At 36.5% G+C, this 24,440-nt stretch overlaps 1 protein-coding gene across 1 annotated transcript in view; it reads right to left on the bottom strand.

Annotated features, from left to right (window-relative positions):
• GRID2 (glutamate ionotropic receptor delta type subunit 2) overlaps nucleotides 1-24,440 on the bottom strand; it is a 1,640,866-nt gene that overhangs the window by 346,175 nt on the left and 1,270,251 nt on the right. Inside the window, exon 10 of the mRNA XM_004009703.6 lies at nucleotides 18,170-18,367. Coding sequence (XP_004009752.1) covers nucleotides 18,170-18,367 — 198 coding nt within the window. The remainder of the gene's footprint in view (nucleotides 1-18,169; nucleotides 18,368-24,440) is intronic.

Below are 24,440 nucleotides of genomic sequence, written 5' to 3' on the forward strand. Positions count from 1 at the left end.
CCCAATAAATTCTTACTGAATGCCAAATGGGAAGCAAGCTACAAGTTAGTTATTTATAAATTGCTGTGTTTCAGGCATTATCCTGCAGCATTAAAAGAGATTTAAAAATACTAGCATTTCTGCAGTTCTCAAGAGGAATGCTACCATCTTCAAAGAAGACTTTTTTAATCATGCAGAGAGACTTTTTTTCAAAACTTTCTGAGAAGTCGTCTTAAGGCTGTTTGTGAACAGAGCATATAGAAGCAATCTCTACCTGAAATGCTGAAACTGTAAATCCACATTTCAGTAAAATGCAAACCAAGGATAATGACCAAAATTAAATGAATTTTAATTTTCATTACTGTAAACTTTTCAATCATTCTAGAAATCACTTAAGACTGCTCTTTAAAGATGTTTTAAGAGCTCTGTAGTGGGGAAATGTAAGTTCTTTCTAAATGAGAAAGAACTAGCTCCCAGAAACAGTTTGTCTCTATGAGAAGTGAACCTATAATGGCTGTTCTCCAAGTAATTCTGTGTGGCATTAAATGAAATCCGAAGTAACCAAATGTAGTCAAAAAGAAACCCAGAAATATCTTTCAAGACAGGGCTCTACTTTGACATATTCTTTCTGACATTAGTATGCAAATTTAAAACAAATTCCTCAAATGTGGTTGGTATATTCACATGAGTGACTGTTTAAAGACTCCAAATATGGCTTCAAAATTGTATAAAAGATATTTTTTAATTTCTATTCAGTACTGAAGTTAAAATTTTTGTTTAGCAGTAAAAATTCTCAGCATTGCAAAAAGTGGAGAAAGTGCATTCTCTGTTGCATGGCTTACCTTCATAGACCGTATAAATTATTATCTTCTTTCATTTGTAGTATATTCCTCTGTATTTATAATTTCCAGACTAACATAGGCTATTATTTTATAGAATGAGCATCCTAAATAAAAATTACCGATCAATCTAAACATAATTCCCTAAGATTATGTTCATAGAATCATACAGAACTTCATGGGTAAAATGCTCTTTAAAAGTTAGAATGGCCGCACCCAAAGCTGCACTCTCCTATACATGGAAGTTACCTTACTCATTAATTTTATCCCTAAACCACGACCAGAGATAGATGAAAATCTTGGCAATAGATGGCATTTCAATAGCCAACAGTAGACTTTAGGATTTATATTTCCTCAATTTATGAGACTTTCTCATCATAGCACCAGTCTTTATATCACCTTGCCTTTGACTGATGCAGTAGTCTGCTAATTTATATCCTGCTGCTGCTGTTGCTGCTAAGTTGCTTCAGTCGTGTCCAACTCTGTACGACCCCATAGACGGCCTCCTGCCAGGCTTCTGTCCCTGGGATTCTCCAGGCAAGAACACTGGAGTGGGTTGCCATTTCCTTCTCCAATGCATGGAAGTGAAAAGTGAAAGTGAAGTCGCTCAGTGATGTCTGACTCTTAGCGACCTCATGGACTGCAACCTACCAGGCTTCTCCGTCCATGGGATTTTCCAGGCAAGAGTACTGGAGTGGGGTGCCATTGCCTTCTCCAAATTTATATCTTATAACCCACCAAGTTTTTTTAGTTCTACACATATTTTACTGAATTTTTGTTTGTCCTTGCCTGCAAGTTCTCTTGAAACCTTAAAGCCATTCCTGGTCAGCATCATTCCCTTGAGCAAGTACTCATTCTCTATTCTTTAGCTCTGATTCAAGACTGATTATTCACCACTTATCCGTGCTTGCCATCTATTAGACCAAGTACTTAATGATTCAGGTCCTTTATCTGATTGAATTGCTCCTTACTGTTTGCAATGTCTGCCAATTAAATATCACCTGCAAATTTAGAAAATTGCTTCTACAACCATTCACTAAGTCATTTGCATCTACATAATTTATTTCCTCTCACAGATTTCTTTTCATCCTTCTCCTTCATCAGTGTTAAAATCTTTCTTTATTAACAAAAAATATTTTGGGCCTTTTTTTTCCTCTTTTACTTACATATATTCAGCTTATATGATTTCCCACATCTGTGATTCCACTCCATCCTATGTGTATACATATATTGGATTATTTTTGAACATTCACTGTTCAGACATACAAACATGCACTCTTAAGACCACATGTACTTTTTCAACTTCTTGCCTGACAATAGCCGACATACTCTGGGATATTCAATAAGTCCATTAATACTTATTCAATATAATTTGAAAATTAAAATCTTAGTTATTATCTAAATTTAAAGTCTCTGTGAGAACTTCTTTTATCTTTACACATTTTATTCTGGTTCACTTTGCACAGCTACCTTTTCTTTCTTTTTTTAATATTGATTTATTTGGCTCTATCAGGTTTCAGTTGAGTTGTGCAGGATCTTTGTTTGTCATGGAGGATCTTCTGTAGTGGTCCACAAATTCTCTACTTGTGGCACATAGGTTAGTTGCCCTGCGGCATTTGGGATCCTAATTCCCAGACCAAGGATCAAACTCACATCTCCCACATTGCAAGGCGGATTCTTAGCCTCTGGACCACACAGGAAGGTCCCCAAAGCTACCGTTTCATTTCACAAGGTTCATAAGCATTGTCATGGGGTAGGTTTGTGTGGAGGGAGAAGTTCTTTGGTGAGGGAAGTTTCATTGGTGGGTACAGATATTTTCAAGGCTGGTTTGTAGTCATGGGAAGAGAGAATGGATATACATAAGGATTTGTGTGTGTGTGCATGAACCATGGGACATATGTAATGATCTTCAGGCACCCAATGGAGAACCTTCTTCATCCACAAACATAGTTCCCCTCCCACTGCATTCTCCTGATCCAGGGGGTGGCTTCTTCAGCTTCTGCCCTTTGTCCTAGCTAACCACCTCTGTCTTCTCCAGATTGAAGGAGCCGTCTCAATCCTGACTTCGTAAAGAATGGAGATGAGAGTGGCGTTAACCATTGTGCTCCCCACAACTTGTACTGTGACATAGACAATCCAACTATGGGCTTATCTTTATGCCTAAAGCCTTCCTGATGGCTCCACAACTCCCTTGGGAAAGGGGGCAACTCACCACATTCTCGGGTTCTCTAAACTCTCCTCCTGAGTGAGCTCCCTCTTTCCTTCAGTGTTTTTTTTTTTTTTTTTTGGTAGCAAAACAATTATAACTGTCTTCCTTTATCCAAGCTCAAGTACCTTAGGACCTTAAATAATCACTTTGTGCACCATCTTCATGCTAATTCAATACTCCCAATTTAGTTTTTATAATGGAGGTGAGAAAAAGGCCTATACTTCTTAAACTTTTTTGCCCTAGGCATCATTCATATGGGTTCCAGATGCATTTACTTATCTTTCCTAGACAATTCCATTTGGATCTCCTTCAGTCATCCTAAAATCAAAATGTCTACAGTCAAGCTCTGTATCTCCGCTGCCCTTTTCCAATCTGGTCTCCTTCTGTATTCCCTATTTCTGTCATTGAGTGTCCGTCTGCTCATGTTCCTCTGCTAAATTTCTCACCAAGTCTCAACACCTCCTTTCTCTTCTCCTCGAATTTATCAAGTTCAAGTCAGTTTTTCTTGAAATATTGATTGCTTTCTCAAAATCACTTTTGGGAGCTATTGCTGTTGTTTTAATTTAGACATCTTTAATTCCTCTCTAGATTGTTGAAAAAGACATTTGTCTTTTCCCTTCTTCACTTGAATGCATCCTTGGCCTTAGCCTGAGTTATCTTTCTTAAACATAAATTAAACCCTACTTTTCTCTTATGTAAAAGCCTTTCATAATTTTCACTGGCTAAATGAAATAGTCCAAACTCTTTAGCATGGCAAGCACATTTTTATAATTAACCCTATTGTTGCCCTCAAACTCCTACTCATCTTCAAAATCTAGCTCGCTTTTCTTTTCTTATGTGTATCTTTTCAACTCCCCAGAGAGATTGCTACTCTACCCCTGGGTTACCATGGCACCCCGTATGTGTTACCCTATGGCACTGACTGCACTGTGTTTTAATGATTTATTTATACATTTGTCTTCTGTGTACACCGTGAGATCTTTGAAGGCAGGAACAATGTCTTCCATTCCTTTGTGTCCATGATGCTAGGCACAGTGCCCAGAACATACCAGGCATTCAAAAACATGAGGGGAATGAAATGATGAATATAGGGCATTCTGCTTGGCATATAAAATAAATATAACCTCAGCTCTCTGGTCTCCAAAATAGGGACTATGGAAATAAAAGGAAAAGATCAGTCAATCTCTCTCTGTATATATTTATATATATATATATATATATATTTTTTTTTTCCAAAGGGTCATTTGAAAAGAAGTGAAAACTGTGTACTGAGAAGACCGAATTATCAAAAATGGGAATGGTTTGAAATCCTTATGATCAAAGCATGAGTTTAGCTGAGGCTGAAATTATAGGAAGATGAAGTGAGTGAGGACAGCCAAAGCAGATGGAAGCTGAATGCGACCTACATGGAGTGTGATAAAATGTAGGAAAATGAGACATAGTCTGCAGAAAATAACGTATACCTTTCTAAGGAGCTTTACTTTTTCTTAAAAAAAAAAAAAAGGAAAAGATGAAGCCAGGTTTTGGAGAAAAAAGTGAGATTTTTCTGAGATGTTTAGACATGCAAATGTTTTTAGTCACCCCCCAAATCCTTTTCTATGTAATCTTATTTTTGATCTTCAACTATATCCAACCAAACTCCATCTGAACATTCTTTGAATTTGCACATCTAAAAAGAAAAAAAAACAAAACCACACACACACAACCTGTGCTGAGTTGTTTCTGAGTATGATCTTCCTCACTGTCTGTGACTTGGTTTATTAAAATGCTTTTAAACCAAACTTAGACTAGAATGCCTGGGTTTGAGTCATGAATTCTCCACAGCTTGGCTAAGTGACCATGGGCAAGTCATTTTAGCTCTCTGTATCATCATCCACACTACTGGTATAATAGGAATGCCTACCTCAAAAGGTTGCTGTGAGTACGGAATGCTAATACATGCAAAGCTTGTTCAATTGATTTGGCAATAGTAAGCTCTACATAAGTGCTAATAATTATTCTTTGGTCAATTTTAAACCATGTTTTGTTTTTTTTCCATTCTCTATGGCACCTGTCTTGTCACTGCATCAAGTATATCAGTGACTGAAATATGTGGCTCTAACTCCAATGATATTCTATTTTTTATTACAAAACATAGCATATAAAAGAGTTTCAAGTTACATAACCCAGAGTTTTAGCTCTTTCCTTATAAAAATACTAAAAATTCATATTTAATCTATTACCTTTTTATTAATTGCCTACTCTACTACATTAGACTTCCTTTTAGATTTCTATCATCTATCAGTTTCTTCTTTTCAAATTCTAGTTCATATCTTTTATAGCTTTATTTATGAGGATCTAAGTATTTTCTTACAGATTTTACACTTTTAGTGTAGCAGTGAAGTAGTGAGGATAACAATGCATCATAATTTTGCAAATATTTTCCAGCCTATCATTTGTAATTTAATTTAGTCATTATTGGTTTTGACTTATTGATAATTTAAATTTTTGTATATGTGTAACACGGAGAAGGGCTTCCCTTGTAGCTCAGTTGGTAAAGGATCTGCCTGCAGTGCAGGAGACCTGGGTTTGATCCCTGGGTTGGGAAGATCCCCTGGAGAAGGAAATGGCACCCCACTCCAGTATCCTTGCCTGGAAAATCTTACGGACAGAGGATCCTGGTGGGCTGCAGTCCACCAGGAATACACAGAAGACTTGTACAGAAAAGATCTTCACGACCCGGATAATCATGATGGTGTGATCACTAATCTAGAGCCAGACATCCTGAAATGTGAAGTCAAGTGGGCCTTAGAAAGCATCACTACGAACAAAGCTAGTGGAGGTGATGGAATTCCAGTTGAGCTTGAAGGGTTAATAGGGTAGCAGAGATGTGCCTGCAAACGGGTCTCTCTGCTCAGGCTGAGCGTCCTTGCATACGAGGCGTTCTGCCAAAGAGTCTGGATACAGCCTTGAGTTTAATGGTCCCTTGCAAACGAGGGAGCATTCCCTTCTTGAGATAAGAGGGAGATGAGGGCTTTGTGCAGACTCTGCAGTAGATAGAGATTTCACTCCCCTTTGCTGTACGATAACATGCATGCACCTGCACTGTATTGAAAAGGCTTATTCTTACAGTCTGGAATTCTGCCTAAGGAGGGCTTTATAATAATAAACGGCAATTAGTTTGCCCAGTTCTGTTCCTCTGGCCAGAGTGGTGTCCTGTCTGTCTCTTGTGTGTTTTGTATGTTCTGTGTCATTTCACTCGTAGTAACCAACAGAGCTATTTCAAATCCTGAAAGATGATGCTGTGAAAGTGCTGTACTCAATATTCCAACAAATTTGGAAAACTCAGCAGTGGCCACAGGACTGGAAAAGGTCAGTTTTCACTCCAATCCCAAAGAAAGGCAATGCCAAAGAATGCTCAAACTACTGCACAATTGCACTCATCTCACATGCTAGTAGAGTAATGCTCAAAATTCTCCAAGCCAGGCTTCAGCAATACATTAACCGTGAACTTCCTGATGTTCAAGCTAGTTTTAGAAAAGGCAGAGGAACCACAGATCAAATTGCAAACATCTGTTGGATCATGGAAAAGGCAAGAGAGTTCCAGAAAAACATCTATTTCTGCTTGATTGACTATGCCAAAGCCTTTGACTGTGTGGATCACAATAAACTGTGGACAATTCTGAAAGAGATGGGAATACAGACCACCTGACCTGCCTCTTGAGAAATCTGTATGCAGGTCAGGAAGCAACAGTTAGAACTGGACATGGAACAACAGACTGGTTCCAAATAGGAAAAGGTGTATGTCAAGGCTGTATATTGTCACCCTGCTTATTTAACTTATATGCAGAGTACATCATGAGAAACGCTGGACTGGAAGAAACACAAGCTGGAATCAAGATTGCCGGGAGATATATCAATAACCTCAGATATGCAGATGACACCACCCTTATGGCAGAAAGTGAAGAGGAACTAAAAGCCTCTTGGTGAAAGTGAAAGAGGAGAGTGAAAAAGGTGGCTCAAAGCTCAACATTCAGAAAACGAAGATCACAGCATCCGGTCCCATCACTTCATGGGAAATAGATGGGAAACAGTGGAAACAGTGTCAGATTTTATTTTGGGGGGCTCCAAAATCACTGCAGATGGTGATTGCAGCCATGAAATTAAAAGATGCTTACTCCTTGGAAGAAAAGTTATGAGCAACCTAGATAGTATATTCAAAAGCAGAGACATTACTTTGCTGACTAAGGTCCGTGTAGTCAAGGCTATGGTTTTTCCTGTGGTCATGTATGGATGTGAGAGTTGGACTGTGAAGAAGGCTGAGTGCCGAAGAATTGATGCTTTTGAACTGTGGTGTTGGAGAAGACTCTTGAGAGTCCTTGGACTGCAAGGAGATCTAACCAGTCCATTCTGAAGGAGATCAGCCCTGGGATTTCTCTGGAATGAATGATGCTAAAGCTGAAACTCCAGTACTTTGGCCACCTCATGCAAAGAGTTGACTCATTGGAAAAGACTCTGGTGCTGGGAGGGATTGGGGGCAGGAGAAGAAGGGGACGACAGAGGATGAGATGGTTGGATGATCACTGACTCGATGGATGTGAGTCTGAGTGAACTCGGGGAGTTGGTGATGGACAGGGAGGCCTGGCGTGCTGCAATTTTTGGGGTCGCAAAGAGTCAGACACGACTGAGCAACTGAACTGAACTGAACATGGAGAAGGTGATGGCACTCCACTCTAGTACTCTTGCCTGGAAAATCCCATGGACAGAGGAGCCTGGTAGGCTGCAGTCCATGGTGTCGCGAAGAGTCAGTCACAACTGAGCGACTTCCTTTCACTTTTCACTTTCATGCATTGGAGAAGGAAATGGCAACCCACTCCAGTATTCTTGCCTGGAGAATCCCAGGGACGGGGGAGCCTGTTGGGCTGCTGTCTATGGGGTTGTACAGAGCTGGGCACGACTGAAGTGACTTAGCAGCAGCAGCAGCAGCATACGTGTAACAATTGATAGTTTCCATGTCACTTATTCGATTATTTTTATGTTTCTGAAAGATACCTTTTATTTTTTTCTCTCTGGTATCCATCTTTTCCATGCTCTGATAACAACTTGGCTGCTTTCTTGGGGAATCAACATTTTCCCTTGCTTCATCTGAGTACTGAGCACTGCTTCTTCCCAGCCATCTCAGTGCTAGAATTGTGTGTAAAACTGAGGTTTTGATGGTGAGAAAGACTCTATGTTCATACTAGGATGGAAGGGAAGATGAAACTTATGTCTGGACCTGCTGAAGTCACTTTGCAGCCTGAGGAGAGCGTACCTGAGGACTGGGACAACACAATGGAAAGCGAACTGAGATATAGAGACAGCGCTTTCAAGGCCTGAGGACATGAGCCTGGATCTCATCCCTGCATGGCTGTGAAATATTAAATTATCTTTTCACTTCAACTGGATTGCCATTTGCAACCAACAACATCTAGTTAATCTAGCTGAGAAAAAACCAGAAAGGTTATTTTTAAGATAAAGAATTCCTGAATCAGTTTATAAGCAGTTGGGAAGAGAAGATGTGATGGAAACTAAAGACATGAAAGGAAAGTCAAGAAAGATAGAGAGGCAATTTAAATTTCACTCTATGCTGATTAGCCTCAGATGTATCTGATCACCCCAGAGTCCTGTGGAACTCTAGATGCGTGTATCAAATACTTATTTCATTTTCTGTTTGGATAACTCCAAGGGCATATCCACAGTGGTTAAGGGGTTGGGCTCTGAAGTCAAATATCTTAAGCTCTTGTACTGGTGCTATGTGACCTCAGACAAGGTGCATAGAATCTCATATATGTAATAGGAACAAAAGTTGTATCTATTTCATAGAAATGTTAGGAGGATTTAAGGAGTCAGTACTCATAAAGCTTTGGAATAGCATCTGGCTACTGTACAGTGTTAGTTACTATTACTCTTTCCAAAATGTTACTCTTGATCCCACACTCCCCACCCTCCCCCAGGTATTTCCTTCCTTAGTTTTCCCTATGCCAGTAAACAGTCCAGTCTCAATTCAATTTGGTTGTGACCAAATATAACAAGCTATATAGTCAATGGACAACAAGCTTAAAGTGATAGGAACAAAAGCCCAAAGTTTAACCTGGTAATAAAGATAGAAACTTCTTTTAAATAAGGCCAAACTTAGCAGGCTTTGGGAGGCTGGTTGACTTTATTAATGAACCATGAGATGTCATTGAACAAGTTCACAGAAGTGTTATTATCTAATGTATGTCTTAAAATGTCCCTTGACTGCTATTCATTCTTTTTTGTCACATCTTTCTAGATACTAACTTTCAGCAGTAAACCAAATATACAAAATAGTTGCCTCAAATAAGGTGACATTTTAGTAGTGGAAGATAGATGAACAAGAAGATATAGTAAGATGGGAGTATGTGTTAAGAACACAAAACAAGGGAATAGATAGTAGTTGTTTACAGGGTGGCTATGAAGGCCTCTCTAACATCTTTTTAGCAGAGACTGGGAAAATGAGGTGGAGAGAAAGATACCCGGGGAAGAGTAATCTAGAAAGATGGGATAGAAGTACAAAAAGTCAAGTTCAGCAAGTGTGAGGAAGAGCGAGGAAGTCTGTGGGCCTGGAGTGTGGTGAGGGAGGAAGAGATGGGATTTCAAAGAAAGTTCACTGAGCAGAGTAATTTTAAGGACACTGTTTACTCTTGGGATTCAAAGGCTATCAAATGGCTTTCAGCAGAGGAGTGACTAGATCACTCTGGCTGCTGTGTTCAAAATATACTGAGGGCAGTTAAGAGTGGAAAGAGGTGGGAAAATGGGAACAGATGAAGCCTTTTACTGCTGCTGTAGCTAAAAAGATAAGAAATAAAGCTTTTGAATATGAAGATATCATTGACTTTGCTCTTTCCTACATAGTCTATCAGCAAATTCTACTAGTCCACATTCAAAATATAAGTTGAACTTACTGTATATATATATTTAAACTATGAAACCTGATGAAGATTTCACCCATCCATCAGAATCAGCAGATAAGATGAAACCTGTTTATCTTCCCTGAAAAGAATTCCTGAATTCATTTGCTAGGCTAATATGCACAATAGTTTTATCTTGCCAATGTGGAGACTGCAATTCAAAGAGGTTAAAAACTCTCTGAGGCTTACAAGGCTGGTAACTGTGTTCCCAGTGTTCACAACTAATGTCTGTTTCAATCCAAAGTCTGTGTTGCCACCAAGGATTAGAGAAGAGGTAGAAGGATGCTGAGGTTAAAGAGTAAGAAAACAAGAACTCACACTGGATTCACAGTCTTTGAGTAAACCATGCGCTTTAACAACTAGAAATGAGAAGTGTCAGTAATGGAAAGTAGGACTAGGAGGAGAGACTTTAAAAGTATGGAAAATGTTTGAAACAGCCACTGTGGAGACTGAAATTTAAAAAAAAAAACAAATCAATATCTAATAAATTAAAGGACAATGGAGAATCAGTGAAGGCTCTGTTGATGACATTAGCTAGTATGACACTGAAGAGAATTCAGTCCGCCAAGTTCATGACCTTCTATAGCAGTAGCCACGTGCAGGATCAGAGAAGTGTGGATGGGGATAAACATAGGGAGAGTACAGAAAAAGATGGAGAGCTGTGGATGACTTGAGCAGAAATATATGCTTATTTTGAGTTTCAACAGAGTGACAACTCACTTTTATCACTTTCATTATATACTAGAGGCCAAGAAATTTTGCCGATTTTTTTAGACATGCGGGAACCTGATTTCTGTTCTTCATTAGTGAGATGCATGCTACTTTCCTTTTGTTTTATTTTGCCAGTTACCTGTGTGCTTCTGAGGGGGACTTGTCTTATCATCTCTACCAGACAGACTTCACAATATTTTCTTCTCATGCAACTTTCTAGCAAATTTCAGTATCAACATAGATGCCCCTTACAATAATCATTTGGGGCCATTTTTTTTCAAAAAATATTTTTGCAAAAAAATTGAGCATAAAATACAAAAAGTTCCCATATATCTTTCTCTGGTTTGCCACTCCTGCATTCCCCAATATAATTTTTATTAACATCTTTCATCAGTAAGGTACATTTGTAGCAATTGATGAGCCAATACTGATACATTATTATTAACTAAAATCTACAGTTTTTATCAGGGTTCACTCTTTCATGGGTTGTGATAAATGCATGGTGTCATGTATGCACCATTAAGTACCATATAGAATCGTTTCACGGCCCTAAAGGTCCCCTGCGCTTCACCCATTTGTCTCTCCCTATCTTGCCCAACTGGGGGCCATTTTAAACTCCAACTCCTTTCGTCTCCTGTAATATTCCTACTGTGACCCACAGGGTCAGCTTCTGTTAATACATTCCATCCCTGGAACTTCTATCTTTCAGTCTCTGGTAACCTCTTTCCATTCTCCTAGTTCTTCTCACGTCTTCACTTAGACTTTACGTGTTTTTCAACCTCATATTCATATTCTGATTCCTTTTTCCAAAATTTTATCCGGTTCCATACCCCAAGTCATGATATACTTCCTTGAACATTTTAAGTTTTCGTTTATCTCCCTAAATTTCCTTGCCGAGTTCACCCAGGATATCTCAACTTTGATTATGGATGTTTTCATCTTCACTGCTTAGGCAGCATCGTGTTGGCAATTCCAGCCCTGGTTGAGGGGTACCTCTTTGGGAGACACACAATCAACTGGAGCATTACCAGCTCCTGATACTTGCCTTTTACACCTTCTCTTTTGTGTTTTCATTCCTTCCCATGACTTTGTGATCAATCCCTGTGATTAAATCTCTTCTCTTTGAAATTCCAAGAGTGTTTTCTATCTTCCTGACTTATTTGAGTTGTGTTGTAAATGCTGATAATGTAAAATAAAGTTGTCAAGATCATTCTTTAACATGTACCCATTAGAATCTAAATATTATAGTGATTTGAACCCCAGTTTTCTCAAACAGATGGTGATATTTATATCATGTCATCTTTGAACTATATTTATATTCCACATGACCTTCACAACATTTTTATCCAAATATAAAATAAAGGCATGCTTAAAAGTCTTTTTTTGCTTACCAAATTATATCTTTGTACAAAATGTATATATTCAAATTCAATCTCTGTTGAACAACCTGTGACCATAATGTTTCAGGTGTAAAATATTTCTTCTGGATTGAGTCATCATTACCTTGCTGCTGTTACTGCTGCTAAGTCACTTCAGTCGTGTCCGACTTTGTGTGACCCCACAGACGGCAGCCCACCAGGCTCCCCCGTCCCTGAGATTCTCCAGGCAAGAACACTGGAGTGGGTTGCCATTACACAATATATTGATTCATTAGACTTTAAAAATACTATCCAAAAAAAGAACTCAGTCCTCCTTCATTGTTTTCTTAATTTTTTGTACTTCCATCCTAAACTTGATATACTTGCTATTTTCTATAGTATCAAGGTCTCTGTGTTCTTCTCACTTTTGTTCTTTTACATCAGAGAAAATAATTTATCAGCCACATTAACTCACTCATAACAATTTCTCCTATACTGAACAGAACATATCTCTAATTTATCTATTTCACATTGAAACATCTTTTGGCCAGATCTGTGTTCTCATAAATTTTAAGAGCATATTAATTGCAGAAAGTTATAAAAGTAGTGACGCAGATAAGGAATGGAGGAGACTTTGCTACACTGTCAGTTTTTAAATCAATTCTATATGTTCAGTTCGGTTCAGTCACTCAGTCATGTCTGACTCTGTGACCACATGAACCGCAGCATGCTAGGCCTCCCTGTCAATCACCAACTCCCAGAGTTCACCCAAACCCATGTCCATCGACTCAGTGATGCCATCTAACCATCTCATCCTCTGTCGTCCCCTTCTCCTCCTGCCCTCAATCCCTCCCAGCATCAGGATCTTTTCCAATGCGAAGAGTCAGCTCTTTGCATGAGGTGGCCAAAGTATTGGAGTTTCAGCTTCAGTATCAGTCCTCCCAATGAACACCCACGACTGATCTCCTTTAGGATGGACTGGTTGGATCTCCTTGCACTCAAGAGTCTTCTCCAACATCACAGTTCAAAAGCATCAATTCTTTGGCACTCAGCTTTCTTTGTAGTTCAATTCCTTGCTCTCTCTGGTGGTATTTTCCAGTTCAAGAATTACGTCCATACCTGATTATGTATATACATGATTCTTGACATCCAGTTATAGTGGAAAGTCCCTTTAATATGAGATCATCCCAACCTGATGTCTCAGTGGCAGCCTTGGAAATCAATGTCGAACAATCATATGAACTCAGAAATTTCCCATGTTCCCTCTCTGGATCATTTTAAATGTATTTTTCCATAATCATCGTGACAAAGACTCTAGAAAACATTCTTTTAATTTTTGTTTCTCCTTAGGAAGGCAGACAACCTTGTTAATTTCATGTCTTATTTCATGTATAGAGGTATTAAATGGCAGTATTTACTGTTACTTAAAACATACTTAGATCCATGAAAAATGTCTACACTAGTAAAAAATATATAGCAATAATAAGCTCACTTTTCTGGACCTCGGTCATACATTACTATGCCAATTCAATAGTGATATTTTGCTCTACAGCGGTAAATAAACCTGATAAAATTTTAATATGATGTGTGTATAAGCCAGATAAAATTTTAATATGATGAGTCTTGAATAATCTAAATTACTTTATGATATTTTTACTGCATGACTGTTTGTATATTTGAACTGACATTTTTCAGTTGCTTAAAATTAGAGCATACTTCTCTATTGGTGACAGAAGACAGTTAAAGAGAATGCTGTGAACCTCCCATGTAACATTACAGCAGTCACCTGTAATGCTGGCCGTCCTCTCCACAAGAACATGTTCTCTTCCTCTACCACCCTCTTCATTTCCTTTCCATCTTGCCACCTGTCCCAACAAACTCTTACCTAGGCGTCTCCTCTTTCTGCTTAATAAGTACTTCTGAAAGCCTAGTCAGAATGGCTAAATATCTTTTTGAAGAAAGTAAAAATCTAATTGCAGGAAATAGTGTTAGTTGCTCAGCTGTGTCCGACTCTTTGCGACCCCATGGACTGTAGCCCTCCAGGCTCCTCTGTCTGTGGTATTCTCCAGGCAAGAATACTGGAGTGGGTTGCCATTTCCTCCTCCAGGGAGTCTCCCCGACCCAGAGATTGAACCCAGGTCTCCGGCATTGCAGGCAGTTTCTTTACTCTCTGAGCCGCCCGGGAGGCCGCAAACTTGGCAGGGGGAGGGGTCTAAGTAAAAGTACACAGTAACAGCATGGATCACAAGTCCCTTGAAAGTCTATAATCTGACAGATTAGGTTAGTAGTTCTAATTGCAGTAAGTAAATACATTTATAGTTTTTCTAGCTAAAAAATCACACATTTGTCAGTCAGCTTTTTTAAACCTGAATTTTTGCTTTGTGAAAGGACCCTGCTGATCTTTACATTATCATATAATGATATGCTCTTCCATGCAGATAAAAATAAATTATTATGAAGAACATCTGATGCGAAGAACTGACTCACTGGAAAAGACCCTCATGCTGGGAAATACGGAAAGCAGGAGGAGAAGGGGACAACAGAGAATGAGACGGTTGGATGGCATCACCAACTCGATGGATGTGAGTTTGAGCAAGCTCTGGGAGTTAGCGATGGACAGGGAAGCCTGGTATGCTTCAGTCCATGGGGTTGCAAAGAGTTGGACACTACTGAGCGACTGAACTGATGAAGGACATCATACTATTGCCGTGTGTGATTTTTATGTAATCAAGCCTTAAAATGATTTTAAAAGGTTATAGTTGGATGAAATATTCCCACTAAAATATTTGTCCTCCTCATTTCATAGGTGAGGAAGTAAGTCTCAAAAATTTAACTAATTGGAGCAAGCACACACCAAATTAAAAACAGCAGCAACATCAGACTAATTTTAATGCTTATAACTTTTAACTAGCATTTATTAATAGTAAGTGAAGTTTACTATTACTTGTCCACTAAGATAACTCTTACAGAGTTTTATCTACACTATCTACAGAAAAAAACTTGTATAATGTTTCTTCCTTTTCCTTATATATATTTTAATATAATTGTTTATTTGGGTTCAGTTCAGGCAGGACGCCTCAGAAATACAAAGATAGGATGCTTGTTTCATGTTTATAGTAAGGAACATAAGGTAAAGAGTCATAGATTTAATAAGAGGGTGAGGATTGATGATTCCTGTTTTCCTATTAAAATGCTTATATTAACCTTTTGCAAATAAAATTACATATATAAAGCATTTATTAAATAAACTGGTACTATTTTTCAAGATTTAAAGAATATGAAAAACAGCTTTATTATTTTTCCTGCCACTGTCCTCAACACTTCTCATTTGTTTCTCTTCTACATCTCTTGGAAACAACTTAGAGCAGTGAAGGGAAATTGTAGTTTCAGGGATACAAAGTTTAGTACTAAACCACAAACTTAAAAGTGGTTAAGATGGTAAATTTTATGTTGTATGTATTTTACCATAATTTTTAACCTTAACTTTTTTAACCTTAAAAAAGAAAACTTGAAATGCTTTAAATCTCCCTGCTCATAGATGATTTAAAAAAAAAAGTGATTGAGATGTTCCCAAATTTAGTATTTAAAACCCCCCAAATTACATGACATTGCTAATGACAATTTGTAAAAACTGATAAAAAAAATGTGTTCAATAATGTTTAAAGTGCATTATAATCATGGTAAAAAAAAAAACTAAATTATCTTTCTATAATTATTCTTGCTGTAAAAAATATTATCAAATTGTTTACATATGAAAAAACAATAAAAGAATACACAGTCACAATGTAAAAAGAAGAAAAAAAAATTACAGATCTGGCAACAAGGGAATATTTTTTAATTGGGTTAACCCAACAAAGAATAATGATAAATTCAGGGTCAAATTAAAAAAAAAAACCTCACAAATTGAATAGGCTGTGTATCAGTCAAAAATAGGCATAAACTGTAGGCTCTTCAACCCTTTAAAGACAGTAACTGCTTTGGGTGAGTTCCTTTTTTCTATAGCTCATTCACTGAGAACACACCTCAGTTAGACAATAGAAAGTAGCTAGAGCTCAAGCAGAAAGTCAGAACCTTATTAGCTTGATGTGTCAGAGGATGGTGTTTGAGGCATACAGACTGTTCAGAAATCAAAAGGGACTCACATAATGGGGGGAGCCACAGAGAAAGAAGCCCCATAATCTGTGTATAAGCTTCCCTCAAATCATTGGTTGACTCCTAACCAACACAAGCATAAGAATAATTCTAGTTGTCTAGAATAAAAAAGTTACTGAATGAACTTAATGGAAATTGGAGATGGCAAAGAAACAATCAATAACCTGAAAGCACATCAAGATATATTAACTAAACTAAAGGTCAGAGAGTAAAATATCATAATAAAATAAATAAGACCTCAGGGATGACCACCCCTATATAAAAAAGGAGCAAAGTACAAATGATGGCTAACTTCTCATCAGAAACAACATTTGGCAAAAGACAATAGAATGATATATTTAAAATCATGAACATTTAAAAAAATATGTATGGTAATGAATGTTAACTAGACTTATTGTGGTAATCATTTGCAATATATCCATACATCAAATCAGCATGTCATAAACTTGAAACTATTTATATTATGTTGTAAACATTGATAAATAACTACATTATATATGTATGTTAACCAGGTTGTGTATCAATGTTATTGTGATATAATAATGAAAACATTTATGATTGTATGAAAAATTATTTTGAATGATAATTTTGCTTTGATTTTTGAAATAAAAAGTTATTCTTGCTTTAAAATCACCAGCCTTGATTTTAGGTATAAAATAAAAAGTAAAAAGAACAAGATAATTTGATTATAAGTGACTGTGTTCTGAGACTCAGTGCTCTTGTCAAACATATATCAAAATTAGCAGTGTCACTATTTGAAATATTTGAAAACACTAAGTACCTACCAAAAATAATCCTATCAACTCAGAATCTGTTATATGCTAAAAATATTACTCAAAAATGAAGGTAAACAAAGACATTTTAAGGTAACCTAATGTAAAGAGTATATGCCACTTGTAGGATTGGACTACAAGACATTCTAAAGGGAATTTCTTCAGGTTGAAGTAAGTGATACCAGTTAGAAGCTGCCCCAGAAATAGTAGAAAAATAGTTAAAATATTAGACACTGTCTCCATTCCTTTTACACCTTTGAAAGTCAATTGATTAAATAAAAAGTATAAAATTTTACTTTGGAGTTCATTAAATATAAATATATAACCACAATAACACAAAGGCTATGGTGAGTATAAATGGAATTATATTGCTGTACATTTATTATTTTTTAAATGAGAAGTGATATGATTTTAATCTACATAAAGTATGATAAGTTAAGAATGCACATTACCATCCTAGACTAACCACAGACAAATAAACAAAAACCAAATAAATACAAATAAGAAGCTAAATGGGAAATAAAATCAAACACACAAAAAATCAGCTAACCCAGAGGAAGGCCAGAAATGAAGGAACAGAGGGAAAAATGAGATACACAGAAATCAAATAGTAATTTATAGACATAAATATGACTATTCAACTCATTAGGAAAGCATAATATTTAAAAATGTGGTGCACTTTAATAACAGAGCTTCCAAAAAGGAAGCAAAAACTGATAGGAACAGGGATAAAGTAATGGGGAAATTTAAAACACTTCTCTGAGATTTGTAAGAACAAGGAGAACAATAGAAGTTAAGAGTATCTTTATCTTATTTAGATCAAAAAATGAAATGATCAGTTCTTAAGTGATCAGAACCTTATTTATTTCTTGAACTTGTGTTTTAAAAGAACACAATGACATGAATTATGTTTGGAAGAGGCATTGTGACTTCATCATGTACCAAACAGTGATAATATGTTTGGAGTATAACTTTGGTAAAGGTAAATCCTTACTCTAAATATTTTTTAGGACATATTTTGAAATTTAGGTTTGTATTGTCATCAAGTTTTCTTTCCACAAAGTTCATGAAATAGTGTAGACTGAGACTTGCATTCAACACTACCACGTAAGGCCTTGCCTTACACTTATTTTAAAAGAAATTAACTTTCAAGGGTTATAGTCAAATTTAGATATGTGATAAACAAACAAATACTTACCTTAAACACTAGTTCTCCTACCAAGCCATTCCATGTTCCATCTTCTTGTGGGCTTCCATACTTGTGATCCGGTGCAACATAAATTTCATAGTTAAAACCCAGGTAGTTGGATAAGGCATCCAGAACATCAATGGAGAAGCCTTGATATTTTTTCGGCTTACCCAGGACATTTTCAGACACCATTACAAAAGGTTCTTCCTACATGGAATTAAAAGAAATCGTTCGTGTCAATCTATAGTGCTCCTTTAAAGCAAAGATTAATTCTTCAAAGAATTCAGCTTACAGTTTAAAATTGATTTGTACTGTGAGAGAATAACTTTGAAATAAAACTTATGTGTTATTAATGCATCCTTTTATCAAACTGTTTAATCACCCAGTTTCTTGTCATCTCTCATTTAATTATTACTATATCAAAAAATTAGATGCAAGTGATTACAAAATTTCAGGAACCATAAATTCATTTCTCTTGCCACTTCAGGATGAACCTAAGATTCATCAAAAATATAATCATATTTAGGAAACCATGAATTTATTGTTTCTATCCTTGGGTAGTTATTGTCTATATTTGTCAAAATACATAAAATATTTTCAGAGATATAATAGACACAAATTGTTTTGAAAAGATACAAAAATTCTAAGAACTTACAATTTAGCTAAAATTTATAACATCACATTTACTGGGAGTTATTTGCTAAGTAATTTTGAAGCTTGGATATAAACACATATTTCATTGCAAAAGTAGTTTCTCCACTACTGTTATGAAAAATTCACTTACCTTTCTGGTAATCTGTGTAATTTAGTAAATTTAGCAAATTGGTTTCCATTTCAACCTCTTTCATCTTTTTGCATTGTTGTGCTGTTACAGTTAACAAATGGTCCCCTTTCACTTTTTAGAGCACCTAGTGTTACGAGCACTAAATTGGTCTGACACATGCTGGCAGACTACAGAAAATTAGATAACCTATTTCTTAATTTTCTAAACTTGTTCAGAAAACTTTCAGCAACAGTAATATTTACAGATAAGCATCCACAGTGTATATATTTACCTAGTCCTGTGGGCAGGTTATCATCTATCCTCCGTCTAAGCCAGGATACCTAAGGATTGTAACCTTAAGGACTCACAAAATAGCCTTTATTGAGTTATAAAATAATACTTGGCTTTTGGCTCTTACTCAAAGACACTAAGTCAGTGCCTTATAAAATCAGCTGCATCTATGATAGGAATATTGTTCACCATAACATTCTGCTGCTGCTGCTGCTAAGTCGCTTCAGTCGTGTCAGACTCTGTGCGACCCCACAGATGGCCTCCCACCAGGCTCCCCCGTCCCTGGGATTCTCCAGGCAAGAACACTGGAGTAGGTTGCCATTTCCTTCTTCAATGCATGAAAGTGAAAAGTGAAAGTGAAGTCACTCAGTCCGACTCTTAGCAACCCCATGGACTGTAGCCTACCAGGGTTCGCCAGGCAAGAGTACTGGAGTAGGGTGCCATTGCCTTCTCTGACCATAACATTCAATTCTCCATAAATATTACCATAAGTTTTTATATTGTTCAGAGGCAATAGAGCTTTATTTTGCTTCAGTAATGCCTTTTTTAAAATAATGAAAATAAAGTAAACAATTATTTAGATAAACTATTTCACTTTAGATACCCAGGAGACCACGATGCTCATCTATATATAACTATGCTGACATTGTGGTATTTGTAATTTTCAAAAAAATCTTGATTTTCCAAATTGCTGATACTTTTTTATTAAAAAAATGGTCTTGTTTAACTGTTTATAACTTATCTTAGAGCAAAATAGATTAGTAAATGAATAGCTGGATGAAGGAGATAACTGCTATTTGTTCCCCAGTAGTGGGAACAATTAATCACTCTTCATTAATTATACATATCTATTTTCAAATCAGCAGTTGAGAATATAGACAATCCACAATTTCCCTTTAGGCAAAGTGAGACCATGTAACCAGTTCTGAGAAGTGTGATGTAACCAGGGTGCTTTGTGCAACTGTTTTTGTGTCCTTTCTACTTCTTCCAGCTGGCATGAACACATAACAACTGGAAGTTCTGGTAACTATTTTAGCTCACACATAATAGAAATAATACAGAAGTGTATGTCCTTGACATTTGAAATGCTATAGAAGACTCACACTGACTCTCTACTGTTCTAAAACATAAAAAAGGGGAAGAAAGAAAGAAAACCTCAATTTCTTATTGTTGTTAAGCTCAAGATATTTTTCTTTGTTTGTTTTTTTACCAGTATTTGATGCTAATGAACAAAGATAGATTGATATATATCAATAGGTTGGAAACTTTGAGAATAAATGAAAATTTTTAACACTTCTGACTTGTTTAATGATATCAACTAAATGAAAAATAAAAATTCAACAAATCCTTTAATACTATGCATAAAATACAGAACATTTTCTTGATTCCAAATTAAAACTTCCATCTAATATAGCAGAGTTTATCACTGTTCATTATATAACCTAGTTAATGATGCTGCATTGCACAATGCATCTGTGACCTGAAGTCACAAAGTCGTTCAGAATAGGTCAAAGAAATTCCAAAATAAAGACCATATTCAGAGAGCATGAAAATAAGATCAGGAAATTCTAGAATTAATTGGGCCTTGATTATTTATATTATGCTGTGCATGCTGGCAACAGAGAGCATGTACTTATTTCCTTATACACATCTCATTCATTGCTATATTTTGAACATCTACCCATCAACAAACTAATGGAAAGATGCTTCTTAAAGATCTTATTGGTCCTCTACGAATAATTTTGACCATATATATTCTTTATTTAGCCATTGACTTAAAATCTAACAAATCTCTTAGGTGCAGCAGCAATTTAATCACCAGGAAATGGAAAACCGGTCTTTAAGGTGACATTTGGAAAATTAAGAGGACTAATTATGATGCAAAGCTAACTGCTCTATGTGGCAAAAATAATATCCCAATGTATGCTTTCATAGGAAATAGTGATTTTTTTCAGCTCTATTAACATATCTTTAGAACAACTGTTTAATATGCTAAGTTGTGTCATATTTGCATAGTATGCTGAATTTACCCCTAGAAAATATTTTTAATTGCAACTTTGTAAGTAATTCCCTAGGCAAATGGATCCCTTTCAGAAGTTTGTTGTCAAAGTCTGTTGGTAGCAACATCAGCTACAAATGATTAAAGATACAGAATAAAAATGATTATAAACTAAGGGTTTTTTAAAGAGAGCTGATGAATTATTGATGAACACGCTTTTTAATTTTACATCCTAAATAAACTTTATTACATTTTATCACTGTCCTCTAGATCAATGTTCTTAAGCTTTGTTCTTAAGCTCTATTACACATTTGGATTGCTATGCATAAATCCTACCTCAGACCAGTTGTGTTTTATGAGGACAATCAGCCAATATAGTGGACAAGTAAACATAGCAACAGAAATTTGACTGAAACTCTGGGACTGATAATAGAAAAGATACTTGCTCCTTCTCTATGGCAATACTGAGCTTGGTTTAATCACTTTTATCTATGTACCTGTTTCCAAAATTTATTCACTCATTGACTCATCCATATAACATGCATTAAGCAGTTACTGAATCAACTTACTACGCTCAATATAGTGAGAGATACTGGTAAAAAGTATCTTCAAAACAGACTGTAACCTAGTATTGGAAAAGCTATGTACTCAAAAAACATAAAGTAAAACTTGACTATCACATACCATGACTGGCACGAACAGAAGACCAGAGCAATACAAAGGAAATTGTAAAAATAATGGAAATAGGGAATTCCATAGTGGCTAAGGCTAAGGTCCAGTGGCTAAGGCTCCACACTCCCAATGAAGGGGGCTAAGGCTGGATCCCTGGTCAGGGAACTAGATTCTGCAAGCCACAACTAAAGGTTTAAGATTCTACTTGCCACAATGAAGACTTGGCCTTGCCAAATAGATATGAACAAAAAAGCAAAATCACTATGCCGGGGGTTACAGGCACCCACTATTTCAACAGATAAGAAAAATTAGAAACAAAAGTTTCAACTCAAAATCACACAATAAGTTACAGAAGACAAAGGCATTGTCTCAGCTCATCTTACTTCAACTTTATCTCTTTGGACCTCAAAATTTTCAATGAGTAGATTAAAATATAAAATACCATAATTTGTTTCATATTTTAAAACAAGTTAAGTTGGTGTCAGACTGATAGACTCCAGATTCCTGACAGAAAAAAAAAAAAATCCTCTGGGAAGAAAGTATTTTAATTTTAGGTCTTATATTGTCCCTTCAAAGAGTTGGTTGAATATTCTGTCCAAAGCCAAAGTTAAAGATATTATGTAAAGTGTTAGTCACTCGGTTGTTTCTGACTTCTGTCAGCCAATGAACTGAGGCCTGCCAGGCTCCTCTGTCCATGGAATTCTTCAGGCAAGAATACTGGAGTAGGTTGGCCATTCCCTTCTCCAATTATGTAAAAGGAAATTATATTTCATATATAGAAGCAGCAGGAATAATATATAACAGAAACAGATCCTTTCAAGAAGGTAAATGTTGAAATTTTCAAATGCATATTACAAAAATTGTGTTTACTATTTTTATGGAAATAGAAAACTCTTTTGGCAGGAAATATAAAACTAAAGAAAGTGTCATTGTTAAAATTAAAAAGAACTAAACAGAAATTTAAGAGTTAGAAAAGACAATGACCAAAGTTAGTAACTAAATGACTGAGTTTTTCAGCATAATTGGAAACAGATGAATAAAGATTTAGTGACCTGTTACATATTAGAATTAATATCCAGGGTACAAAGGGATAAACAAAATCAAAAAAGAAGGGAGGGTTAAGAGATGAGAAGCAGAAAGAAATATGATGATATTAGTATGATAATCCCAAACAGTGTTAAGGATATGAAGAAATAGGAGTTATCGTGACTTTTGATGACGTTTAAATTGGTGCAACCACTTTGAAAAACATCTTTACATACATAGTAGAGACTGAAAATACTTATATGCAAGTTAATTTTGCCTGATTTTGAGTGCTACATAAAATATTGCCTAGTATGAAGATATGGACAGCTATGTCCTAGCAATTTCACTCTGAATATGAACACCCCAGAATGTCAGGCACCAAAATATATCCCCAAGAATGTTAATAGCAGTATTGTCTATAGTAGTCCAAATCTGAAATAATCTCAGACCATGAACTCCTTTTTGCCAAATTCAGACTTAATATGAGAGTATAGGGAAAACCACTAGACTGTTCAGGTATGACCTAAATCAACCCCCTTAAAATTATACAGTGGAACTGAAAAATAGATTCAAGGGACTAGATCTGATAGACAGAGTACCTGAAAAACAATGGACAGAGGTTTGTGACATAGTACAGGAAGCTTGACTATGCCAAAGCCTTTGATTATGTGGATCACAATAAACTGTGAAAAATTCTGAAAGAGATGGGCATACCAGACCACCTGACCTGCCTCCTGAGAAATCTGGATGCAGGTCAGGAAGCAACAGTTAGAAATGGACATGGAACAACAGACTGGTTCCAAATTGGGAAAGGAGTATGTCAAGGCTGTATATTGTTACTCTGCTTATTTAACTTACATGGAGAGTACATCATGAGAAACGCTGGGCTGGAAGAAGCACAAGCTGGAATCAAGATTGCTGGGAGAAATATCAATAACCTCAGATATGCAGATTATACCACCCTTATGGCAGAAAGTGAAGAAAGCCTCTTGATGAAAGTGAAAGTGGAGAGTGAAAAAGTTGGCTTAAAGCTCAACATTCAGAAAACGAAGATCATGGCATCTGGTCCCATCACTTCATGGGAAATAGATGGGGAAACAGTGGAAACAGTGTCAGACTTTATTTTGGGGGGCTCCAAAATCACTGCAGATAGTGACTGCAGCCATGAAATTAAAAGATGCTTACTCCTTGGAAAGAAAGTTATGACCAACCTAGATAGCATATTCAAAAGCAGAGACATTACTTTGCCAACAAAGGTCCATCTGGTCAAGGCTATGGTTTCTTCAGTAGTCATGTATGAATGTGAGAGTTGGACTGTGAAGAATGTTGAGCGCTGAAGAATTGATGCATTTGAACTGTGGTGTTGGAGAAGACTCTTGAGAGTCCCTTGGAATGTAAGGAGATCTAGCCAGTCCATTCTAAAGGAGATCAGTCCTGGGTATTCATTGGAAGGAATGATGCTGAAGCTGAAACTTCAGTACTTTGGCCACCTCATGGAAAGAGTTGAGTCATTGGCAAACACTCTCATG

The sequence above is a fragment of the Ovis aries genome, chromosome 6, assembly GCF_016772045.2.
Source record: "Ovis aries strain OAR_USU_Benz2616 breed Rambouillet chromosome 6, ARS-UI_Ramb_v3.0, whole genome shotgun sequence".
Lineage (NCBI taxonomy): Eukaryota > Metazoa > Chordata > Mammalia > Artiodactyla > Bovidae > Ovis > Ovis aries.